At 40.4% G+C, this 22,344-nt stretch overlaps 1 protein-coding gene across 1 annotated transcript in view; it reads left to right on the top strand.

Moving 5' to 3' along the window:
- The window catches only part of edar (ectodysplasin A receptor), a 43,475-nt gene that overhangs the window by 16,475 nt on the left and 4,656 nt on the right, over positions 1-22,344 (top strand). The window contains exons 4-9 of the mRNA XM_073041926.1: positions 2,960-3,045; positions 3,795-3,881; positions 5,541-5,669; positions 5,771-5,842; positions 15,116-15,191; positions 21,451-21,607. Of these exons, the coding sequence (XP_072898027.1) occupies positions 2,960-3,045; positions 3,795-3,881; positions 5,541-5,669; positions 5,771-5,842; positions 15,116-15,191; positions 21,451-21,607 (607 nt within the window). The remainder of the gene's footprint in view (positions 1-2,959; positions 3,046-3,794; positions 3,882-5,540; positions 5,670-5,770; positions 5,843-15,115; positions 15,192-21,450; positions 21,608-22,344) is intronic.

Raw genomic sequence — 22,344 nt, 5'->3', positions numbered from 1 at the left:
GCACACAACAATGTTTCCCTGAATTATCTTTAAGCACTTAATGTTTGTGAAAGTTCTGACATTCCATTAAGTAAAAATAACTGTTTGAGCTGGCATTGTTTCCACATTACTTGTGCAATATATTGTAACAAGGCCACAATCAGTAGCTCATTTCTTCTGAGTATTGACTTGGCTGTCTCACAATCGTGATTAGAATTGTAATCACGAACAGGAGACTGTTTATAAATTGCTGTGCGGAGCAGAAAACTGACACCATGGGCTTTTGGCCTTGCACACATTTGTGGTCTGGCATCAGCACCGATACCACCAACCACAAAGAACTCCTGTGATTCTCGTTTTAATCACATACGTTGATCCTGCTACATTGGAGAGTTGTCAGAAAAATACATTGCACCAGAGAATCCTGGCTTTGAATCTCCTGACAATCAAATTTAACTGTTAGTGAACATGTTTTGATCAAGGATATTTGACAAGACACTAACAAAATAGCTCATCTCAGATAATATTGCCTCCAATACAAGATTGCAATAACTAGAGCCTTCTAGGTCTTCGGAATGTTCATCTCAGATTTTATCTCCATGTGTAGGTAATTAGTTGTTAGAACTACAGAAATTAAATTACTACATATTGGATCAGATAAAAACATCTTAACCCAAAACATTTCCATTATCCCACCTCTGCTTTTCACTATACTAGAAGTATTGAATAAATCCAGTAACAATACTCTGACATTATTTAGGAAAGGCCATGAACCTAAGGACTTTAAAATCATTTTAGTTGAAGGAAGTTAATAGTAAAAGAACAAGCAATATGATTTATAAATTTCACTTTCTTAAGTATGGATGTCATGGGAAGGATTCCATAAATATTCTGATGCATACTCAAAAAAGATTGCAAATAAAGTAACATACAAATGAGCTCAGAGCTTTCTAATCAAAAATACAATTGTACATAATTTCTTCTGTGTGTGTGTGTGCGTGCACGTGTGTGTGTGTGTGTGTCCGCCCGCGTCCGCGCCCTTAGCAGTCTCTGCACCAGAAAGCTGTGAAGGTTCAGTTACTGAATGTTACTCCAAGAAAAACACATAGAAATGATTAGACTAGAGAGGAGTGTAGAGTATGGGGACTGGGCAAGAGAGCGGAATTGAGGCCAAGATCTTATTGGATGATGGAGTAGTCTTGAGGGATCACTTCCCCATCTCTTGGTCCTATTGCTGATCTTTTCTCCCATTCTTGCCCTAAGTTTGCTACCAGTGATGAACTGTCCAAACTTACCACTGACCTATGGGGGAAGTATGAATTTATTCACCTCTGGTAATCTCAATTTAGTGTTAAGTATTAATCCAGTTCCCAATTGTATGTCCCTGCATGATGTCAGGGCATTGTGTATATTCTCAGTGGATGAATCAGGATAAAGCCAGCCAATGATGTTTGACAAACCTTATTGAATTTTTTGAAGTAGTTACGAGGAATGTTGACGAGGGTAAGGCAGTGGATGTAGTCTATATGGACTTCAGCAAGGCCTTTGACAAAGTTCCACATGGAAGGTTAGTTAAGAAGGTTCAGTCGTTAGGTATTAATGCTGGAGTAATAAAATGGATTCAACAGTGGCTAGATGGGAGATGCCAGAGAGTAGTGGTGGATAATTGTTTATCGGGATGGAGGCCGGTGACTAGCGGGGTGCCTCAGGGATCTGTTTTGGGCCCAATGTTGTTTGTAATATACATAAATGATCTGGATGATGGGGTGGTAAATTGGATTAGTAAGTATGCTGATGATACTAAGGTAGGAGGTGTTGTGGATAATGAGGTGGGTTTTCAAAGCTTGCAGGGAGATTTATGCCGGTTAGAAGAATGGGCTGAACGTTGGCAGATGGAGTTTAATGCTGAGAAGTGTGAGGTTCTACATTTTGGCAGGAATAATCCAAATAGAACATACAGGGTAAATGGTAGGGCATTGAGGAATGCAGTGGAACAGAGAGATCTAGGAATAACAGTGCATAGTTCCCTGAAGGTGGAGTCTCATGTAGATAGGGTGGTGAAGAAGGCTTTTGGAACGCTGGCCTTTATAAATCAGAGCATTGAGTACAGAAGTTGGGATGTAATGTTAAAATTGTACAAGGCATTGGTAAGGCCAAATTTGGAATATTGTGTACAGTTCTGGTCACCGAATTATAGGAAAGATATCAATAAATTAGAGAGAGTGCAGAGACGATTTACTAGGATGTTACCTGGGTTTCAGCACTTAAGTTACAGAGAAAGGTTGAACAAGTTAGGTCTCTATTCATTGGAGCATAGAAGGTTGAGGGGGGATTTGATCGAGGTATTTAAAATGTTGAGAGGGATAGATAGAGTTGACGTGAATAGGCTGTTTCCATTGAGAGTAGGGGAGATTCAAACGAGAGGACATGATTTGAGAGTTAGGGGGCAAAAGTTTAAGGGAAACACGAGGGGGTATTTCTTTACTCAGAGAGTGATAGCTGTGTGGAATGAGCTTCCTGTAGAAGTAGTAGAGGCCAGTTCAGTTGTGTCATTTAAGGTAAAATTGGATAGGTATATGGATAGGAAAGGAGTGGAGGGTTATGGGCTGAGTGCGGGTAGGTGGGACTAGGTGAGATTAAGAGTTCGGCACGGACTAGGAGGGCCGGAATGGCCTGTTTCCGTGCTGTGATTGTTATATGGTTATATGGTTATATGGTTAATGAACCAACAGAAAAAGCCCTTGACAATTAAATCAGCCAAACCATCAGACTCAGTTTATTATTATTGATTGTTGTTAGTAAAGCTACAGAGGATATTACTGCTAATACCCTGTTGAGTTCAAAATTCCTTATTGGTGTAGTTGTGTTTATTGATGATTGCAATGCAGTGTCGCAGGATTTTTCTCCCTTTCAGCATAATCTAAAACTTGCCCAGTATTCACCAATATAAATATAAGTTTTCTTCAATATGTACTTACAGTTACTACGTTCTGGATAACACATCAAGAAACACTTACGCAAAGGTTTGCCACTCCTGTGCATTGGCACCTCCAAACACCAGGGAATGTAAGTCGCCTCTAGAGCATACAAATAATTTTGTTAAATCACTACTTCATTTTAATTTTTGCTGAAACATAATTGTACAGATTATTTGGCTAAGTCAGCAGCCTCAACCATCTAGAAAGGCAAAATCAGCAAGTACTTTGAAATCCAAGTCACACACTGCAGTTCCTCCTTAACCATTTAGTGAGCACTCTGGAATTCCTTGCCTAACAGAACTGTGGGGTACCTTCATCACCAGGACTGTGACATGTCAAAAAGTTTACTGCAGATTACTATCTCTTTCTCTGAGGAATTATAGCATGCCAGTTGTGTCTACATCCGAGGGACTAGAAGCCTGCTTCCTATAATTTTGATCTTTGCCCATTTTTAGGCATCAGTTGCACAAAATTTCATTTTACTTGGTCTAGTGAAAGCTAGGTGAAATTGAACCAGTTTCAAAATTAGATTGGTGTAATTGATTTTAGTGTGGCTGAACTACCCCTATGATTTATTCAAAAATAACTACGTGTGTTGAGTCAATCTTTATGCAGTTGACATTATAGTATTATTCAGACACATTCTGCTGTCTACCAATTAAAAAATATATAATTCTGACCCAATAATATCTAACTTTAAAGTTAGTTTATATAACATTGCATTTTCTAGTTGTTTTTAACAATTTTAATGGTAATGATGGCTTTTTAATACTTGCCATTACATATTCTGACTTCATTTTCTATTAAAATAGTTGATTAACTCTAATTGTTTTATAGGTGTGGGAATCAATTTGTCTTCAAGCGTTTCAGGCAGTACCATAGGCATTAAAACAAGCCCTCCCATTTTACAAGAAACACACAAAGGTATGATATTACTATTTAAGTTTTTTAAAATTAATAATTATTATCTTCCATTGTTTTGAACGTTGTGAGTATTGGATGGCGGAATTGAACAGACAGAGGAATCAGGATCTGTAATTAACGTGCATCTGTTCAATCTATTGCAAGATGCATTCTAACATCTTGCCTAATAATATGCTTATAGTGCCCACCATTGGTAACTGTACAACTAAATCAAATAGCTTATTAGTAGAGGAGCCCACTTTTAGGAGAGACTCCTATCAGTTGAAGACAACTTCTACTACTTAGAGTCAGGTGCATTTTGGCTTCAGGAATTAATGGGAGTGAATGTAGAGGCAGATTGTAGGAGAAAGTGGCTTCACTCTTTTACACTCTGCTGTTGCTCTAATTATACTAGATTGAGAGGAGGAGAACTAAAATCACTCCAGTCACACACTTCAGAGTCAGTGGACGGAATAGCTCAGGAGTGTCCAGAGTCATAAGCTGATCTGCAGACAGAACTGTATAAAGTTCAATGCTCTCACACAAGGGCACCCATTTCACCAGCAGCTTCCAGTGTTGAATACACCATACTTCAACCATCAACTTATCAACAATCTTGAATAAGGTAACTCTTCTGTGAGCCTCCCAGCCAAATCTTGCACTTTACACACAATCGGCTATTTAACCTTGACACCTGCTGCACCCAAACACTTTGCTTGACACTCACATGTTCTCTTTCAGGTAAAGTTGTCAGATAAATGACTGCAGCAGCAGCTAGTTGTTGGGAGACAGGAGCCTGTAGCCCCTGCAGGAGACAACATTGTCCATCATCGGAAATGCTGTTAATTAGTAAAAGGCTGAAGTCACTCAAGCTGGTGTTTTTTCCACACACCTAATCCTCCTGATATCACAGTGCAGGCTTTAATTATAAGCTGCAGACAGTGAAAACATGAACAATCTTTCTTTTACTATTTTTCCCTCACCAACACTTAAGCAATCTGTCAAGCAGCAACCCAGAAGAGCCAGGAGGCAAAGACTCATTGGCACTTGATGAGCATTCTCAGCAATTCACACGGACAGTGATATTATGTACTTAGAATTTGGTTGGGGACTTTTCAGGAGTCCCTGGGTAGAAGGCAAGGAAAGGGTACTCCAGACATCACCCATGGGTGAATTCTGCTCCAGAAAACTCATTTGAGGACTTCAGTGGATGATGGCTACATACAGAGAATTCTCTAGTGTTTGTCGAAGTGTCTGTGTGAAATGTCAAGAAGCGTGAAGCAGTCTACCACCAAACTAATAGCAGAGATTTTTATGGAACTTCCCCATCATTTTCGGAAGGACAGATATCTTTACTAACATCCATGTGGCATGATGCATTGTCCAGTAGTTGATGCCTCGGGTTGCATTGCAGAACCAGTAAAAGGTTTCATTACATTATCTGCCACCATTGGTTGCAAGAAACAATATTTGAGGGACTATCAAAGTGTCCAATTAACAATGTAGATTGGGGTGTGGTTAATTATTTTAAATGACATGAACTATCCAAAAATAAAGTTTGTGTTCCCAGTTCCAACTTGAGTTGCAATTTTCAAACTCATTGTTTACCAAGACTTCGTTTCACAGTTTATTTTAAAGAAGTGAAATTAGTTATTTCTCTTCAATTCTCTCTTTTCTCAGTAGATCAGTTGGGCCAAGGACACCTTGGAACTGCTTTAATAATTGCAATGTCCACCATATTTATAATGGCTATCGCTATCGTTTTCATTGTCATTTTCTACATTTTGAAGACAAAGTCTTTTACCCAGGGTGAGTATGGTTATGTTCTTGTACACGACTTTGGACAGAAATGTTTTTATAATAACTTTGAAGTTGAAATGAAAGCTAAGCACATCTTTCTTTTATTAAAGCTTGTTGTGGTCATTTGGTGAAAAACGTTGAAGCTCAGCTTGACAACCAAGAGGACAAGAAGGAAATACAGGGTAAAAAACCTGGAAATTTAATGTTGTTGGTGAAGTTACATTAAAGGATTAGTTTTTAGCAGGTCTACAGATGCTTTGTTTGTGGGCCTGTTGCAGCAAAATTTATTTTGCCTTGTACAGTACTAAATTGGCCTTGTACCAGAGTCTTTTCTAAAACTGACATGGTAATGAAGAAAGCAGACAGGTATGAGTCATGTGGGGGAAAAAAGATTTAGGTGAGGGGAGGAGGGGGGGAGAAGGTATTGGTTGTAAGAGCTATGGAGTCTGCTGGAGGAATTGGTGATTGCAAATCAGAGGATAATTTATGGTAGGGGTGGGAGGTATTGAATTGACTTTATTTTTTACATTCTTCACATACATGAGGAGTAAAAGTCTTTACGTTACATCTCCATCTAAATGTGCAATCATAGTAATTTATAATAAATAGAACAGTCAATGTAACATAGAAACACACTCAAATCAGCATGAGTTAATCAGTCTGATGGCCTGGTGGAAGAAGCTGTTGGTCCTGGCTTTTATGCTGCGGTACTGTTTCCCGGATGGTAGCAAAATAATCCCATTTAATCCTTTATGCTCACTAATTCCACACTCTGCAATGAAGCTTTATTTTGCAACAGTTCAGTAACTATCCCTGCAAAATTAATCCATTGATCATGTTTCCTGCCATTCTGCAAATGTCACAATTATCTTTTGACATGAGATTTGTTTTTGTAATAAAAGGCAGGATGATAACTGGTGCTTGAACTAATGATGATCTTTGAATTTTTATCTTCAAAATGTGATTTCTAGTTTCTCTGTAAGATGTTTCACATTGGCCTGAACTATATTTACCTATTGTAGATCATTACTTAGAGAACTGTCAGCACATTTGACCATGCTTCACAAATGGATTTATCACAGAGTCCAAGAATGGAGCTCAGATGTCCTCAGTGTAGAGACTGGATGCATATAGAACCATAGAACATTACAGCACAGAAACAGGCCCTTTGGTCCTTCTTGGCTGTGCCGAACCATATTTCTGCCTAGTCCCACTGACCTACACCTGGACCATATCCCTCCATACACCTCTCATCCATGTACCTGTCCAAGTTTTTCTTAAATGTTAAAAGTGAGCCCGCATTTACCACTTCATCTGGCAGCTCATTCCACACTCCCACCACTCTTTGTGTGTAGAAGCCCCCCCCAATGTTCCCTTTAAACTTTTCCCCCTTCACCCTTAACCCGTGTCCTCTGGTTTTTTTCTCCCCTAGCCTCAGTGGAAAAAGCCTGCTTGCATTCACTCTATCTATACCCATCATAATTTTATATACCTCTATCAAATCTCCCCTCATTCTTCTACACTCCAGGGAATAAAGTCCTAACCTATTCAACCTTTCTCTAACTCAGTTTCTCAAGTCCCGGCAATGTCCTTGTAAACCTTCTCTGCACTCTTTCAACCTTATTAATATCCTTCCCGTAACTCGGTGACCAAAACTGCACACAATACTCCAAATTCAGCCTCACCAATGCCTTATACAACCTCAACATTACATTCCAACTCTTATACTCAATACTTTGATTTATAAAGGCCAATGTACCAAAAGCTCTCTTTACGACCCTATCTACCTGTGACGACACTTTTATGGAATTTTGTATCTGTATTCCCAGATCCCTCTGTTCTACTACACTCCTCAGTGCCCTACCATTTACCTTGTATGTTCTAACAATGGACCCAGCACTGATCCCTGTGGCACACCACTAGTCACAGACCTTCACTCAGAGAAGCAATCCTGCACTACCACTCTCTGACTTCTCCCATTGAGCCAATGTCTAATCCAATTTACTACCTCACCATGTATACCTAGCAACTGAATCTTCCTAACTAACCTCCCATGCGGGACCTTGTCAAAGGCCTTACTGAGGTCCATGTATACAACATCCACTGCCTTCACTTTATCCACTTTCCTTGTAACCTCCTCGAAAAACTCCAATAGATTTGTTGAACATGACCTACCACGCACAAAGCCATGTTGACTCTCCCTAATAAGTCCCTGTTTATCCAAATACTTGTAAATCCTATCTCTTAGTACTCCTTCCAATAATTTACCTACTACCGACGTCAAACTTACCGGCCTATAATTTCCCGGATTACGTTGAGAGCTTTTTTAAAACAACGGAACAACATAAGCTATCCTCCAATCCTCCAGCACCACACCTGTAGACACTGGCATTTTAAATATTCTGCTAGGGCCCCTGCAATTTCAACACTAGTCTCCTTCAAGGTCCGAGGGAATACCCTGTCAGGTCTCAGGGATTTATTTACTCTGATTTGCCTCAAGATAGCAAGCACCTCCTCCTCTTCAATCTGTATAGGTTCCATGACCTCACTACTTGTTTGCCTTATTTCCATTGACTCCATGCCAGTTTCCTTAGTAAATACAGATGCAAAAAAAATGTTTAAAATCTCCCCCATTTCTTTTGGTTCCATACATAGCTGACCACTCTGATCTTCAAGAGGACCAATTTTATCCCTTACTATCCTTTTGCTCTTAATATACCTGTAGAAGCTCTTTGCATTATCCTTCACCTTGACTGCCAAAGCTACCTCATGTCTTCTTTTAGCCCTCCTGATTTCTTTCTTAAGTTTTTTTTTGCACTTTTTATACTCCTCAAGTACCTTATTTGCTCCGTTTCCTATACATGTTATACATCTCTCTCTTCTTCTTTATCAGAGTTCCAATATCCCTAGAGAACCAAGGTTCCTTATTCTTATTCACTTTGCCTTTAATCCTGACAGGAACATACAAACTCTGCACTCTCAAAATTTCTCCTTTGAAGGCCTCCCAGTTACCAACGACATCCTTGCCAGAGAACAACCTGTCCCAATCCACACTTTTTAGATCCTTTCTCATTTCTTCAAATTTGGCCTTTTTTCCGGTTTAGAACCTCAGCCCAAGGACCAGGTCTATCTTTATCCATGATTAAGTTGAAACTAATGGCGTTATGATCACTGGAACCAAAGTGTTCCCCTACACACACTTCCGTCACCTGTCCTAACTCATTTCCTAATAGGAGATCTAATATTGCATCCTCTCTAGTCGGTACCTCTATATATTGATTTAGAAAACTTTCCTGAATGCATTTTACAAACTCTAACCCATCTGGACCTTTAGCAGTATGGGAGTCCCAATCAATATGTGGACAATTAAAATCCCCTACTATCACAACTTTGTTTCCTGCAGTTGTCTGCTATCTCTCTGCAGATTTGCTCCTCCAGTTGTCGCTGATTATTGGGTGGTCTATAATACAACCCCATTAATGTGGTCATACCTTTCCTGTTTCTCAGCTCCATCCATATGGCCTCGGTAGACAAGCCCTCTAATCTGTCCTGCCTGAGCACTGCTGTAACATTTTCCCTGACTAGCAATGTCACCCGCCCCCCCCACCCTTCATCCCTCGGCCTCTATCATGTCTATTACATTTAGAGTCAGACAAGAGTGAAAATTGAACTTTGGAGGGTACTAATTAAGGTATGAAGTGCCACAATCAGTATTTGCAGGGGTGACAGATTGGGAGGAGAAGGGAAGGGGAGAGATTTTAGGATGTTAGTGGGAGAAAAGAGATCATGAATTCGGGGTCACTGCACCAGATGGCTTGAGAGAAAGGGTGGTATCAGCAGTTGGAGGTGTGGTGTTAGGGCAAAGGGTAGTGTACCAGATCAGTAGGTATAGGGAGTGAGGAATTTTGCTGTGCAGACCTGTTTCTGAATGTAGAATTGAGACCCATGCAATCATGACTGCAGAGGGGTCCAGGCTTTATAAACCTGGCAAGTTATTACATCTGTTTATGCTGCCCTCTGCACATACATCAGACCCAGAAGGAAAATCACTGGCTTTATGCAACTCACATTAAGTCTCCGATTTTCCACTACAATTAAATTTTCAAGAAATTTAATCATTTGGCACACAAAATCTGCCATTTTGCATTCCAGTTTTCTTCTGTTTAGATTGTCCCTGAGAAAAACTACAATCTTATCAAAATACATGACATACTTCAAAATATGTATCTATTTCTAGATGTAATGCTCTGTAAAGTTTTAAGTATTGAGCTATGATCATTGAAAATGATGGTGATGTGGAGACAGGGAAAATTCTGGACAGTGTTGGTTTCCTAGAAATTTTTGCTGTTTCTGGCAGTTTATCTTTTCTGTCTTTGGAATAACTTTATTTTCTTGGGGTTTTTACTTGTTGAACTGATTCAAAGACAGGTGTGCTGGTCTTAAACTATAACTTTGTTTTCCTCTGTGATGTTTTTCACTTTTGTTGGATTTCCCTGTACCTGGCAGCTGTTGGGGAAGACAACCTTCCTATAAGTTTATCAAGCTTTGCATTTTCCACCTCTGCTGCAATGACTCAATGCCTCCCTCTGCTGCCACAGTTGAGAATAGAAGAGTCAGGGAATTCCTTCTGTCATATTTTAAATGCAAACATGCATCCTTCCAGCATAAATCATAAAACAACCGCATGTTTTAAGTATCTTACTGAGAAAATTCTGTTTTGTTTAATTCTGGAGTTTCCCTATTCATCCACGCTATGAACCACTCACCTCCGTTCCGTGCTCTTTCCTTCTCAAAATGAATTAACCTCACAATTATTCAAGTTAAACTGTGGGCACCACCACATTTATCTCTTCAAGCTATCAGTTGTTTCTTCCCTACAACATAAAACAAAGGTTTGTTTCTTTCTCTCTCAGTTTTGAAAAAGTTTCTTGGACTTTTTCTCTTTTCTCTTTCCATGCTTGCTCCTGGACCTGTTTTAAAAATACTCTGTTTTGTTTCAGATTTATAGCTTCTGTAGTTAGTTTTTCTTTGTCGTGTTCTCTTTAAAGTCTTCATTGTCTGCCAGTATTTCCATATTGTTGTCAGAAAGTATCCTTTATAAGAAGGATGATTTTAGAGAGGGTGCAGAGTAGATTTCAGAATCAGTCACTGGAATATGTCTTAAAATTTGTTTTGTGGCAGCAGTACAGGATAATACAAATTTAAAAAGTATAAATTACAATTTTTTTATATATACTACAAGCAAGGAAGATTTTTTGAGAGGAGATTTGACAGAGTTATTCAAAATTGGGGGGTATAGATAGGGTAAATGCAAGCAGGCTTTTTCCACTGAGGTTGGGTGGGAATGCAACCAGAGGTCATAGGTTAAGGGTGAAAGGTGAAAAGTTTAAGGGAACATGAGGGGAAACCTCTTCACTCAGAAGGTTATGAGAGTGTGGAATGAGCTGCAGGGACAAGTGGTGCATGCGAGCGCTGAATTTCAACGATTAAGAGAAGTTTGGATAGGTCCATGGTTAGTAGGGATATGGAGGGCTATGGTCCTGGTGCAGGGTGATGGGAGTAGGCAGTTTAAATGGTTTTGGCATGGACTAGATGGGCCAAAGGGCCCATTTCTGTGCTGTACTTCTCTATGATTCTGATGCAGAAAGAGAGAAGAATAAAGCAAATAGTGAGATAGTGAATATGGGCTCATTGTCCACTCAAAAATCTGGCAGGGGAAGAAGCTGTCCCTAAAATTTTGAGTGTGTTTTCAGTCTCCTGTACCACCTCCTTGATGGTAGCAATGAGAAGAGGGCATGTTCTTGGTGATGGGGATCATCGCGTTTGAAGATGCCTTCGCTGCTGGGGAGCCCAGTGCCCATGTTGGAGCTGGCTGAATTGGCAAGTTTCTGTAGCTTTTTCCAATCTTGTGCAGGGGTTCCTCCGTAACAGACAGTGATACAACCAGTTAGAATGCTCTTGACAGTACATCTGTAGAAATTTTCAGGAGATTTTGGTGACTGAGCAGGAGCTGCCTGGATTAGAGAACATATCTTATGAGGAAAGATTGAGCAAGCTAGTGCTTTTCTCATTGGAGTGGAGGAGGATGAGAGGCGATTTTTTTAAAAAAAAACAAAATAAACTTTATTCATAATAAAAACTATTTGCAGGTATAAAATGCTCAATACCTTTTTGTTCTTTGCATTCATAGTCAATGCTCTCCGTCCAGTTCCATTGCAGTCATACTCATCAATAGCACTGTTTCCACTCGTCGCACCCTGGGGCAGTATACTGCTGCAATAGGAACCGAGAGGCTTCCTTCCCCAACCCAGCCCTTCCTTCTCCAGTAGGAGAAACCTGCACTATGGTCCTTCCCCACCAAGTCCCTGTGGTGGCTGCACCAAGCTTCAGTGTGTCCCCCAGTACATACTTCAGTGTCCTGGAATGTGCCGGTCAGTTGAATACCTCTGTGCTGGCAGACAAAATGTGTTGGGCAAACCAAAGAGAGTCTTTCACTGAGCCGATGATCTGCCAGCAGAACTTGATGTCTGCCTCTGTGTGTGCCTCTGGGAACATCCCGTAGATCAGTGAGTCCTCTGCTCAGGATGACACAGACCCTTTCGTGAGCAATGTCTCTTCCACACTGCAGTCATCTTTCAGGCAGTGTGCTTGGTGCCTGTTGGTGAGGCATTCTGGCAGATGATCTGCTCAGGAGAAAACCCCACTGAGCCCTGCTGTAGTGTCTGCAGGGCATCCCATACTGATCACTGTCTGATAGACTTGTGGTCAATGATGCTGGTCCAGAAGAACTTTTCACTGAAGGACAGGTAGCGCAGTGACACTGCGTGGCAGCAGGGCCATACCCATCCTTTGCAACACCCGCAACAGATAGAATCTTGGCATGTAGTGGTACTTGGTGCCCACGAATTTAGGTTCCCCACACAGCCTGAAGCAGCCAAACAATAAAGTGGTCATCAGGGTGAGGGCAACATTGGGTACAGTTTTCCCCCCATTGTCCAGGGACTTGTACATTGTGAACCATCTGACCCTCTCCATCTTAGATCCCCTGATGAAACTGAAGACAGCCCAGGTGATTCCCCTACTGGAGGAGCAGGGGATGGGCCACACCTGAACCAAGTACAGCAGCCTGACAGCATTTCACACCTGATAATCAGGTTCTACCCAGTTATTGTTAAGGAGTGCCCTCCCCATATTCCCAATTTCTGTTTACCTTCCCAGTCTGCTCCACCCTATTCCTGTTGAGAGGTGTATAAGATGATGAGTGATACAGATAGAGTGAACAGCCAGTGTCTTCTACCCAGGGTGGCAATAGCTAAAACTAGAGGACTCCCTTTTAAGATGATGGGAGGAAAATTTAGGGGAGATGTCACAGTTAGGCTTTTTTCGCACAGACAGTGGTACGTCCCTGGAATGTGCCGGCAAGGTGCTGGGAGAGGCTGATACATTAGGGACATTGAAGAGACTCTAAGACAGGCACGTCGATAAAAGAAAAATGGAGGGTTATGAGATGTGTAGGAGGGAAGGTTTAGATTGATCTTAGATTAAAATGTCAAAACAACATCATGGACTGAAGGGTCCGTATTGTGCTGGACTGTTTTATGTTCTAAAATTATGATAGTCCGTACACTGCACAGCACTTCCTATGGGACATAAAATAGAGAATTGGGAAGTATTTCTAAATATATGGAGAGTTGAGAACAGAGGTACAAAAATTATATAAACCTAAATATTAATTAAAAATAGGAGACCACAGTGCTGGCTAAAATGAGAGAAAATAGATGGAGAGGAAATAAATATAGTTTAGATAATAAATGAAATAAACTTAAATAGTGTGCACATCAGTGTACAAAGTCTGCATAGCTTGGGCATTGAGACAAGAATACATTGCAAGTAACCAGATTTAACAAGATTACTGACACATGGCTATAGAAGTATCAGGATGGGCATACAAAATTCAGAATGGGGTTTACTATCACTGGCATACGTTCTGAAATTCATTGTTATGCAGCTGCTCTGTGTATAAAATTATAATATAATTAATTAAGTATTGGAAAACAGTGCAAGAAAAAGAAGTAGGAAGAAACATGGGTTCACTGTCCTTTCAGAATTCTGATGGCAGAGGGGGAAGAAGCTATTCATGAAAACATTGAGTGTGTTGGGGTCGCATTAGAATAAAACATGATCAGAAGTACTAGCTATCACTAAGATATCAAAATCCCTATGATGAGAGATGAAAAGTAGTGAAGGTTCCAAATATTTTTTAAAATGTTTTGTTAAATGGTCTATAGACCATTGTTAATAATCAATTAGAAGTGGTCTATAGACCAGGGGTGTCAAACTCATTTTAGGTCACGGGCCGGATTGAGCAAAATGCAGCTTCATGCGGGCCGGACCAGTCGGACGCGTGCGAACGCAGCTTTCGTTGCCTCCGTTTTTTCAGCCTGCTCTCATGTGTCTCAGTCTCTGCTATAACTACAAAGTGTTTCACTTTACAAATTCCATTTCTTATGAAGAAGACTGCCGAGCAAGACTGCCGAATAAACACTAAAAACCCTGAAAACCTGGTACCTGAATAAACTCAGCATTAGCCATATCATACACCATAGGCGCTTCGATTACTGGGGCCAGCTTTAATAGTAATTAGATATTATCTCGCGGGCCAAAGATAATTCCACCGCGGGCCAGATTTGGCCCGCGGGCCTTGAGTTTGACATATATGCTATAGACCATTCAATGTTACAGAAAATGAAATCAAAAAGAATAAACAAAGTTGTGGAGATGAGTGGAAAACAGAATAATAATCACAAAGGATTTCCAGTACCCTGAAATTACTTGACCAGAGAACTAATCAAAGAAATCAGGGAACTGAGTTCCTACAATGTGGAAAAAATTATTTTCTAACCCAACTTGAAACATGGGAAGAGACATTTGAAAATCAAAATCAGAGGCTGAAAAATTGAAATAAAAATTAAAAATGCTAAAAATTTCTAGCAAGTTAAATAGTATCTATAAAGAGAGCTGATTTTTTTCACAACTGATGTTGCTTGATCTGCTGAGTATATCAGTTTTTATTGTTTTACAATGTGATGAGTCCTGGAAATCATATATTCCACTAAAATGACATTAAACTAAATACTAGTGAGGTGCCAATGATGCATAAAGACAACGGGAGATTTGAAAATGAGGCAAAGACATACACTTGGCACATGGACACTAGCACAGCAAGCCAAAGTAGGGAATGAAAATAATAGAGGTAAAAATCACAAGTAGAAAGACAAAAAAGTAGCTAAGAAATTAAATTATCAAGGACCTTTAAACAGTTGTAGAGGAGCAGAATTCTTCGAGCAAAAAATGCACAAATCACTCGAAATACTATCATATGATGCTTAAAACTATTTGCATCCATTCTGATTATCATTTAAATCTTGAGCTGATTTTCTTTTATTACTTTACAGAAGATATTGTAATATTCTCTGACAAAGATGAATTTGATAATAAACTGAAGGCAGTTCCACCTAAGACTGAGAAAAGGTAAGTCAAATTGTATTGATTTCTGCAATTTTTGGACTTCAGTGACCAATTGACATTGAGGCAATATCAAAGACATATTTATATTGAATAAAGTAAATCAAATGCATTAACTAACAGTACAGGAGGTGTTTGGTAACCAGTGGAAACTTCTGGGATCTGTGGTAGGTAGCTACATCTACAGTAAGTGTCTGCAGCTTGAGGTATCTTGCCTAGTTAACTTAAACTAAAGTCCAAGATTTGGACGCTGAGAGAAAATGGGGAACTACAGACTAGTAACAACATCACTGGTAGCAAAATATTAATGAGTGATAAATGAGCACCTGAAAAATAATAGTAGGTTCACTTAAAATATTTCTGAAGTTGTTATAGTAAAACAGAAAGGGGGAAACCAGAGGAATGTGTCTATTCGGACTTTCAACAGGCCATTGATGAAGTGCTGCACAAATTGTTAAACAAAATTAGAGTATAAGCAATTTGGGACAATTTGGCATTAACTGAGGACTGGTCAAGAGTAGAATTAAATAGGTAATATTTTGCTGTGATTAAGGATCAGTTCTGATACCCCAGCTGTTCATTTTAAGTAGAAAATGCAGTGAGTTAATTAGAAGGACATAGCACAGATCACAAAATTACTGTTCAGGAACAGCGGGCAGTTAGGAAAGCGAATGCAACATTGACTTTAATGCAAAAGGATCCAGGAAGTCAAGATTAAGGAAGAGTATGCTTTTGTAATAGGAGTGCAACAATATTGACAAAATTGATTTCTCACTTGGAGGAAATGTTCTTTCTGGAAGGTGAAATGAAGCAAACTGAGCTCATACTCAAGTTACAGAAAAAGTGCAGATAAACAGTGAGGTGCAAGATTGCAATGGGGTAGAGTGTGAGAACAAGAGTCCACTTTATTATACTACGGTATCTAGAGGATTATTCAATACAGTGGGGTTGAAGCTGCCCTTGCGTTCAGGCTTTAGTGTCCGCTGTCCAATGGGAGTGGTGTAAAGAGAGCATGTCTGAGCTGGGTAGAGACTTTGATTATGTTGGCTGCTTTACTGGAGAGTTCATGGTGGGAGGCTGGTTTCCACAACTCTCTGTAGTTTCTTGTGGTCACGGACAAAGTGGCTGCTATATCAAGTTACCATAGCAATCAGAGAGAATGCTTTCTATGGTGCGTCAATAAAAATCAGTAAGGGTTGGTGGGGACTTACCAATTTTTTTTTAGCCTTTTGAGGAAGTAGGGACATGAGTGTATTTTCTTGGCAATGGCGTCTATGTGGTTGAATAAGGACAGGCTGTTGATGGTGTTCACTCCGTGAAACTTGGGAACTCTCCACCTCAGCACCTTTGAATGACACCATGATCGTTTTGCTAATCTCTATCCTTCCTGTACTCTGACTCATTGTTATTTGAGCTACACAGTCTAAAGACAAAGGCTGGCCATTCAGGTTTGAAACAGGAAGAAATTTCTTTACCACAAGAAGTTCCGTAACAGGCTGTTAAGGACCTATTACCAAACATGCTGTCAAATGGAGATAATAAGATTGATTTTAGATATTAAGGGAAGAGTGGCACTGCAACAGAAGATCTACCAGTACGTTATAGATTGGTGGAGTTAATGGCTAACACTGCTTCTATTTGTTATGACAGAAGAACATGGAGGTAGAAAACAATATTGCTTTCTGTAACCCTCTCATGGCAAAGAATCAAACTCAGAGATCACATTCTCCATACCACTTAGATTACATAGAATATAGAACATAGAATAGTACAACACATTACAGGCCCTTCGGCCCACAATGTTGGACCGACCTTCAAACCCTGCCTCCCATATAACCCCCCACCTTAAATTCCTCCATATACCTGTCTAGTAGTCTCTTAAACTTCACTAGTGTATCTGCCTCCACCACTGACTCAGGCAGTGCATTCCACACACCAACCACTCTCTGAGTGAAAAACCTTCCTCTAATATCCCCCTTGAACTTCCCTCCCCTTACCTTAAAGCCATGTCCTCTTGTACTGAGCAGTGGTGCCCTGGTGAAGAGGTGCTGGCTGTTCACTCTGTCTATTCCTCGTAATATCTTGTACACCTCTATCATGTCTCCTCTCATCCTCCTCTCATCCTCCTTCTCTCCAAAGAGTAAATCTCCCTTAATCTCTGATCATAATCCATACTCTCTAAACCAGGCAGCATCTTGGTAAATCTCCTCTGTACCCTTTCCAATGCTTCCACATCCTTCCTATAGTGAGGCGACCAGAACTGGACACAGTACTCCAAGTGTGGCCTAACTAGAGTTTTATAGAGCTGCATCATTACTTCATGTCTCTTAAACTCTATCCCTCGACTTATGAAAGCTAACACCCCATAAGCTTTCTTAACTACCCTATCTACCTGTGAGGCAATTTTCAGGGATCTGTGGACATGTACCCCCAGATCCCTCTGCTCCTCCACACTACCAAGTATCCTGCCATTTACTTTGTACTCTGCCTTGGAGTTTGTCCTTCCAAAGTGTGCCACCTCACACTTCTCCGGGTTGAACTCCATCTGCCACTTCTCAGCCCACTTCTGCATCCTATCAATGTCTCTCTGCAATCTTCGACAATCCTCTACACCATCTACAATGCCACCAACCTTTGTGTCATCTGCAAACTTGCCAACCCACCCTTCTACCTCCACATCCAGGTCGTTAATAAAAATCACGAAAAGTAGAGGTCCCAGAACAGATCCTGTGGGACACCACTAGTCACAACCCTCCAATCTGAATGTAATCCCTCCACCGCAACCCTCTGCCTTCTGCAGGCAAGCCAATTCTGAATCCACCTGGCCAAACTTCCTTGGATCCCATGCCTTCTGACTTTCTGTATAAGCCTATCATGTGGAACTTTGTCAAATGCCTTACTAAAATCCATGTAGATCACATCCACTGCACTACCCTCATCTATATGCCTGGTCACCTCCTCAAAGAACTCTATCAGGCTTGTTAGACACGATCTGCCCTTCACAAAGCCATGCTGACTGTCCCTGATCAGACCATGATTCTCTAAATGCCCATAGATCCTATCTCTAAGAATCTTTTCCAACAGCTTTCCCACCACAGACGTAAGGCTCACTGGTCTATAATTGCCTGAACTATCCCTACTACTTTTTTTGAACAAGGGGACAAGATTTGCCTCTCTCCAATCCTCCGGTACCATTCCTGTGGACAACGAGGACATAAAGATCATAGCCAGAGGCTCAGCAATCTCTTCCGTTGCTTCGTGGAGTAGCCTGGGGCCCTATCAGGCCCCAGGGACTTATCCGTCCTAATGTATTTTAACAACTCCAAAACCTCCTCTCTCATAATATCAACACGCTCCAGAACATCAACCTCACTCATATTGTCCTCACCGTTGTCAAGTTCCCTCTCTTTGGTGAATACCGAAGAGAAGTATTCATTGAGGATCTTGCTCACTTCCACACCCTCCAGGCACATCTTCCCACTTTTATCTCTAATCAGTCCTACCTTCACTACTGTCATCCTTTTGTTCTTCACATAATTGAAGAATGCCTTGGGGTTTTCCTTAACCCTACTCGCCAAGGCCTTCTCATGCCCCCTTCTTGCTCTTCTCAGCCCCTTCTTAAGCTCCTTTCTTGCTACCCTATATTCCTCAATAGACCCATCTGATCCTTGCTTCCTAAACCTCATGTATGCTGCCTTTTTCTACCTGACTAGATTTTCCACCTCACTTGTCACCCATGGTTCCTTCACCCTAGCATTCTTTATCTTCATCACCAGGACAAATTTATCCCTAACATCCTGCAAACATCATTAAAACTGATAAACTGTAAAGCTCATAATTTTTATGAGAAATGGTTTATTCCCTTTTCAGTTGTACTCATTTAAATAATACAGGTCGCTAAATGTGTACATCTCCAAGTTTCTTCCTGGGCCCTATGTACAAAAAGAGCAGCCCATTTGCAATGGTCACCCACTAAGCATTTAATTACTGCCTTCCAATGTCCAAACAGTGCTTCTGGCAGATGAGATATAATATGAATCCCACAAAATATTCAACGTTCAAAGTGAATTATCTAAGTACATATAGGTCAACATATACAACCCTGAGATTCATTTTCTTGAAGAAAAATACTCAAAAATCCAATAACCATAATAGAATCAATGAAAGACCACACCTGCTGAGTATCTAGCCAGTGTGCAAAAGACAAAAGCTGTGCAAACACAAAAAGAAAAAAGTAATAATAATAAATAAATAATAAAAATCAAAACTTGAAATGAGTCCTTGAAAATGAGTCCATAGGTTGTGGGAACATTTCACTGATGAGGCAACTGAAGTTATCCCTGTTGATTCAAAAACCTGATGATTGAGAGGTAATAACTGTTCCTAAGCATGGTGATGTGTGTCCTGAGGCTCTTGTACCACCTTCCTGATGGCAGCAGTGAGAAGAAAAAATGACTTGGGTAGTGGGGGTTACTGCTGATAGATGCTGCTTTCCTGTGACAATGCTCTGTGTGGATGTGCTCAATGGTGGGGAGGGCTTTACCCTTGATGAACTGGGCCATATCCACTAGTACTTGTTGGATTTTCTGTTCATTGGCATTGGTGTTTCCATACCATGCGCTGATGCAGCCAATCAATATACTGTCCACCACACCGAAACTTCGCAAATTCTGAAAGAAGTAGAGGCACTATCATGCTTTCTTCATAAGTTCACTTACATTCTGGGCCCGTGCCAGGTCCTCTGAAATGATGAACACTGAGGAATTTTAAATTGCTGACCATCTCCACCTCTGATCCCCTGATGAGGACTGGCTCATGGACATCGGATTTCCTCCTCCTTGAAGTCAATAATCAGCACCTTTACCTGGATCCATTTGCACATGGAGGTGTTGAGGCAAAGGTCTTGAAGCATATTGATTAGTTTTGAGGGGATGATAGTATTGGATGCTGAGCTGTATTTGATAAAGGACATCCTGATGTATGCATCTTTGTTGTCCAGATGTCCCAGGGTTGACTGTAGAGGCAATTAGATGGCAGCGGCTGTGGACCTGTTGCACCAGTAGGCAAATTGGAGCAGATTCAAATCACTTCTCAGGCAGGAGTTGATATGTTTCATCACCAGACTCTCAAAATACTTCATCAGTGTGGATGTAAGTGCTACTGCATGATAGTCATTGAGGCAGGTTACCATGTTCTTCGTAGACAGCTGTATAATTGATGCCTGCTTGAAGCAGGTGGGTACTTCAGACTGCTGAAGTGACTGATTAAGGACCTCAGAGAACATTCCAGTTGATCAGCACAGGTATTTAGTACTTGGCCAGGTATCCATCGAGACCGGATACTTTCCATGTGTTCACCCTCCTGAATGATGCTCGCACATTGGTCTCAGAGATTGAAATCACAGGGTCTTCGGGGCTATGGGAGTTGTTGATGGTTTCTCCATGTTTTGACAGCCAAAGCAAGCATAGAAGGCATTGAGCTCCTCTGGAGGTGAAGCCCTGTTATCACCAGTGTCACTTAATTTTACTTTATAAGAGTTGATACCATTCAAACCCTGTTACAACTGTCAAGCATCCTTCAATGATTCAAGTTTAGTCCAGAATTGCCACTTCATATTAGCAATTCCCTTTAATCAGAGAAATCGGTTCATTTATGCAAAGCTACATAAAGTGCTAGTACCTCATGATCATAGTCAGTATCATGTCTACATTTATCAGGTTGCATTGGAAGCAACCATTAATAATTTATATAAAAGTATATTGCAATTCTATCATGTTACGTATTTGTATGGAATAGCTAAAGAGGGACCATTTTCATTTTACAGAGAGTGCTCAACATGAGAGAGATTGAAAATTAGGGGAGTGGAACCTATTCTGATCTCTGGGAGTCATGGTTAGTGTTTTTTTTAGAAACACAGGGATAAAATGAATTGGTGTACAAGAGGGCCAAGTTTAAATCTGCCAAAAGATTAGATTCTTTTGCCAAATTTAAACTTAGTCCTCTGGTGCATTAACTAATCTCAATACGATTCTACTTTATGGATTTCCAATATTTTTGTCTTGACTATCCTACTTTTATTAGCACTTGGATAAATATTAGGGTTGGTTAGATTCAGATAATTATGTTTAAGTAGAATATTGAACTACTCCACAGACTTGCAGAATCTCAAGATATTTCAGTACCAATTAATCTCAACATAAATTACCCTGTTTTATGCATGCAAGTTCCTGTCACATTCATGTTCACAAGATGCTTTTATCCACAGTGAAAACGATGCTTCCTCAGAAAATGAGCAACTTTTGAGTCGGAGTACGGATAGCGATGAAGAGGCTGCATTAGATAAGCGAGGAATGTCCGATTTGTGTCTCCTGTCATTGGTTCCTTTAACTAGAGAAAAATCAACAAACGCTAAAGCATGTGGGGTAAGACTTTTAAACTCAAATTAAAGAGTGGCTGAGAGGATCTGAGAAAATTGTGCATTAGTCTACAGGCAGATTTATAGCAATTAAAAGAGTCACCTTGCAGTCAGACTACTGGTCTTGCCTATTATCAGAAAAAACATTAATCCTGCTCCTGCTGATCTTAGAAAGATGTAAGTTGGGTTTGATTCTCATCTCCAGTGCAGTTACCATGTTCTCCATGTGGCTGCATGGGTTTTGTCTGGGTGTTACGGTCTCTTTGCACTTTCCAAAGAGTGGGTGAGTTGGCAATGTAAGTTGCCGCTAGTTTAGACAGGTCAAATAGGGGAAACTATTTTTATGAAAATGTGAAAGAAGATGGCTTAAAAGGAAATAAACGGAATGGAATTGATGGGATTGTACTACAAACAGCTATAGGTGTAAGAACGGCTTCATTCCCACTTCTGAACTAATCACTTCTTCTATGTCCCCTTCCCAGTGGTGCTGCCATATTCTCAGACTCTCAGTTCAACTTCTCCAGGTTATCCCATTATTGTCACTTTACTATTTCTTTTTTACCATAAGGCATTGGAACATTTGGCTAATTGAATCTGCTCTGCCGGTTGATTATAGTTGATTTATTCTCCCTCTTAACTCCTTTTATCCTGCCCTCTTTCAAAGTTCAAAGTAAATGTATTATCAAAGTACATGTATGTCACCCTGAGATTAATTTTATTGCAGGCATATTCAATAAATCCATA

Source organism: Hemitrygon akajei, chromosome 4 (genome assembly GCF_048418815.1).
Source record: "Hemitrygon akajei chromosome 4, sHemAka1.3, whole genome shotgun sequence".
NCBI classification, from domain to species: Eukaryota; Metazoa; Chordata; class Chondrichthyes; order Myliobatiformes; family Dasyatidae; genus Hemitrygon; species Hemitrygon akajei.
Note: the sequence above shows the minus strand (reverse complement) of the source record. Positions and strands in the feature narration are given on the sequence as shown.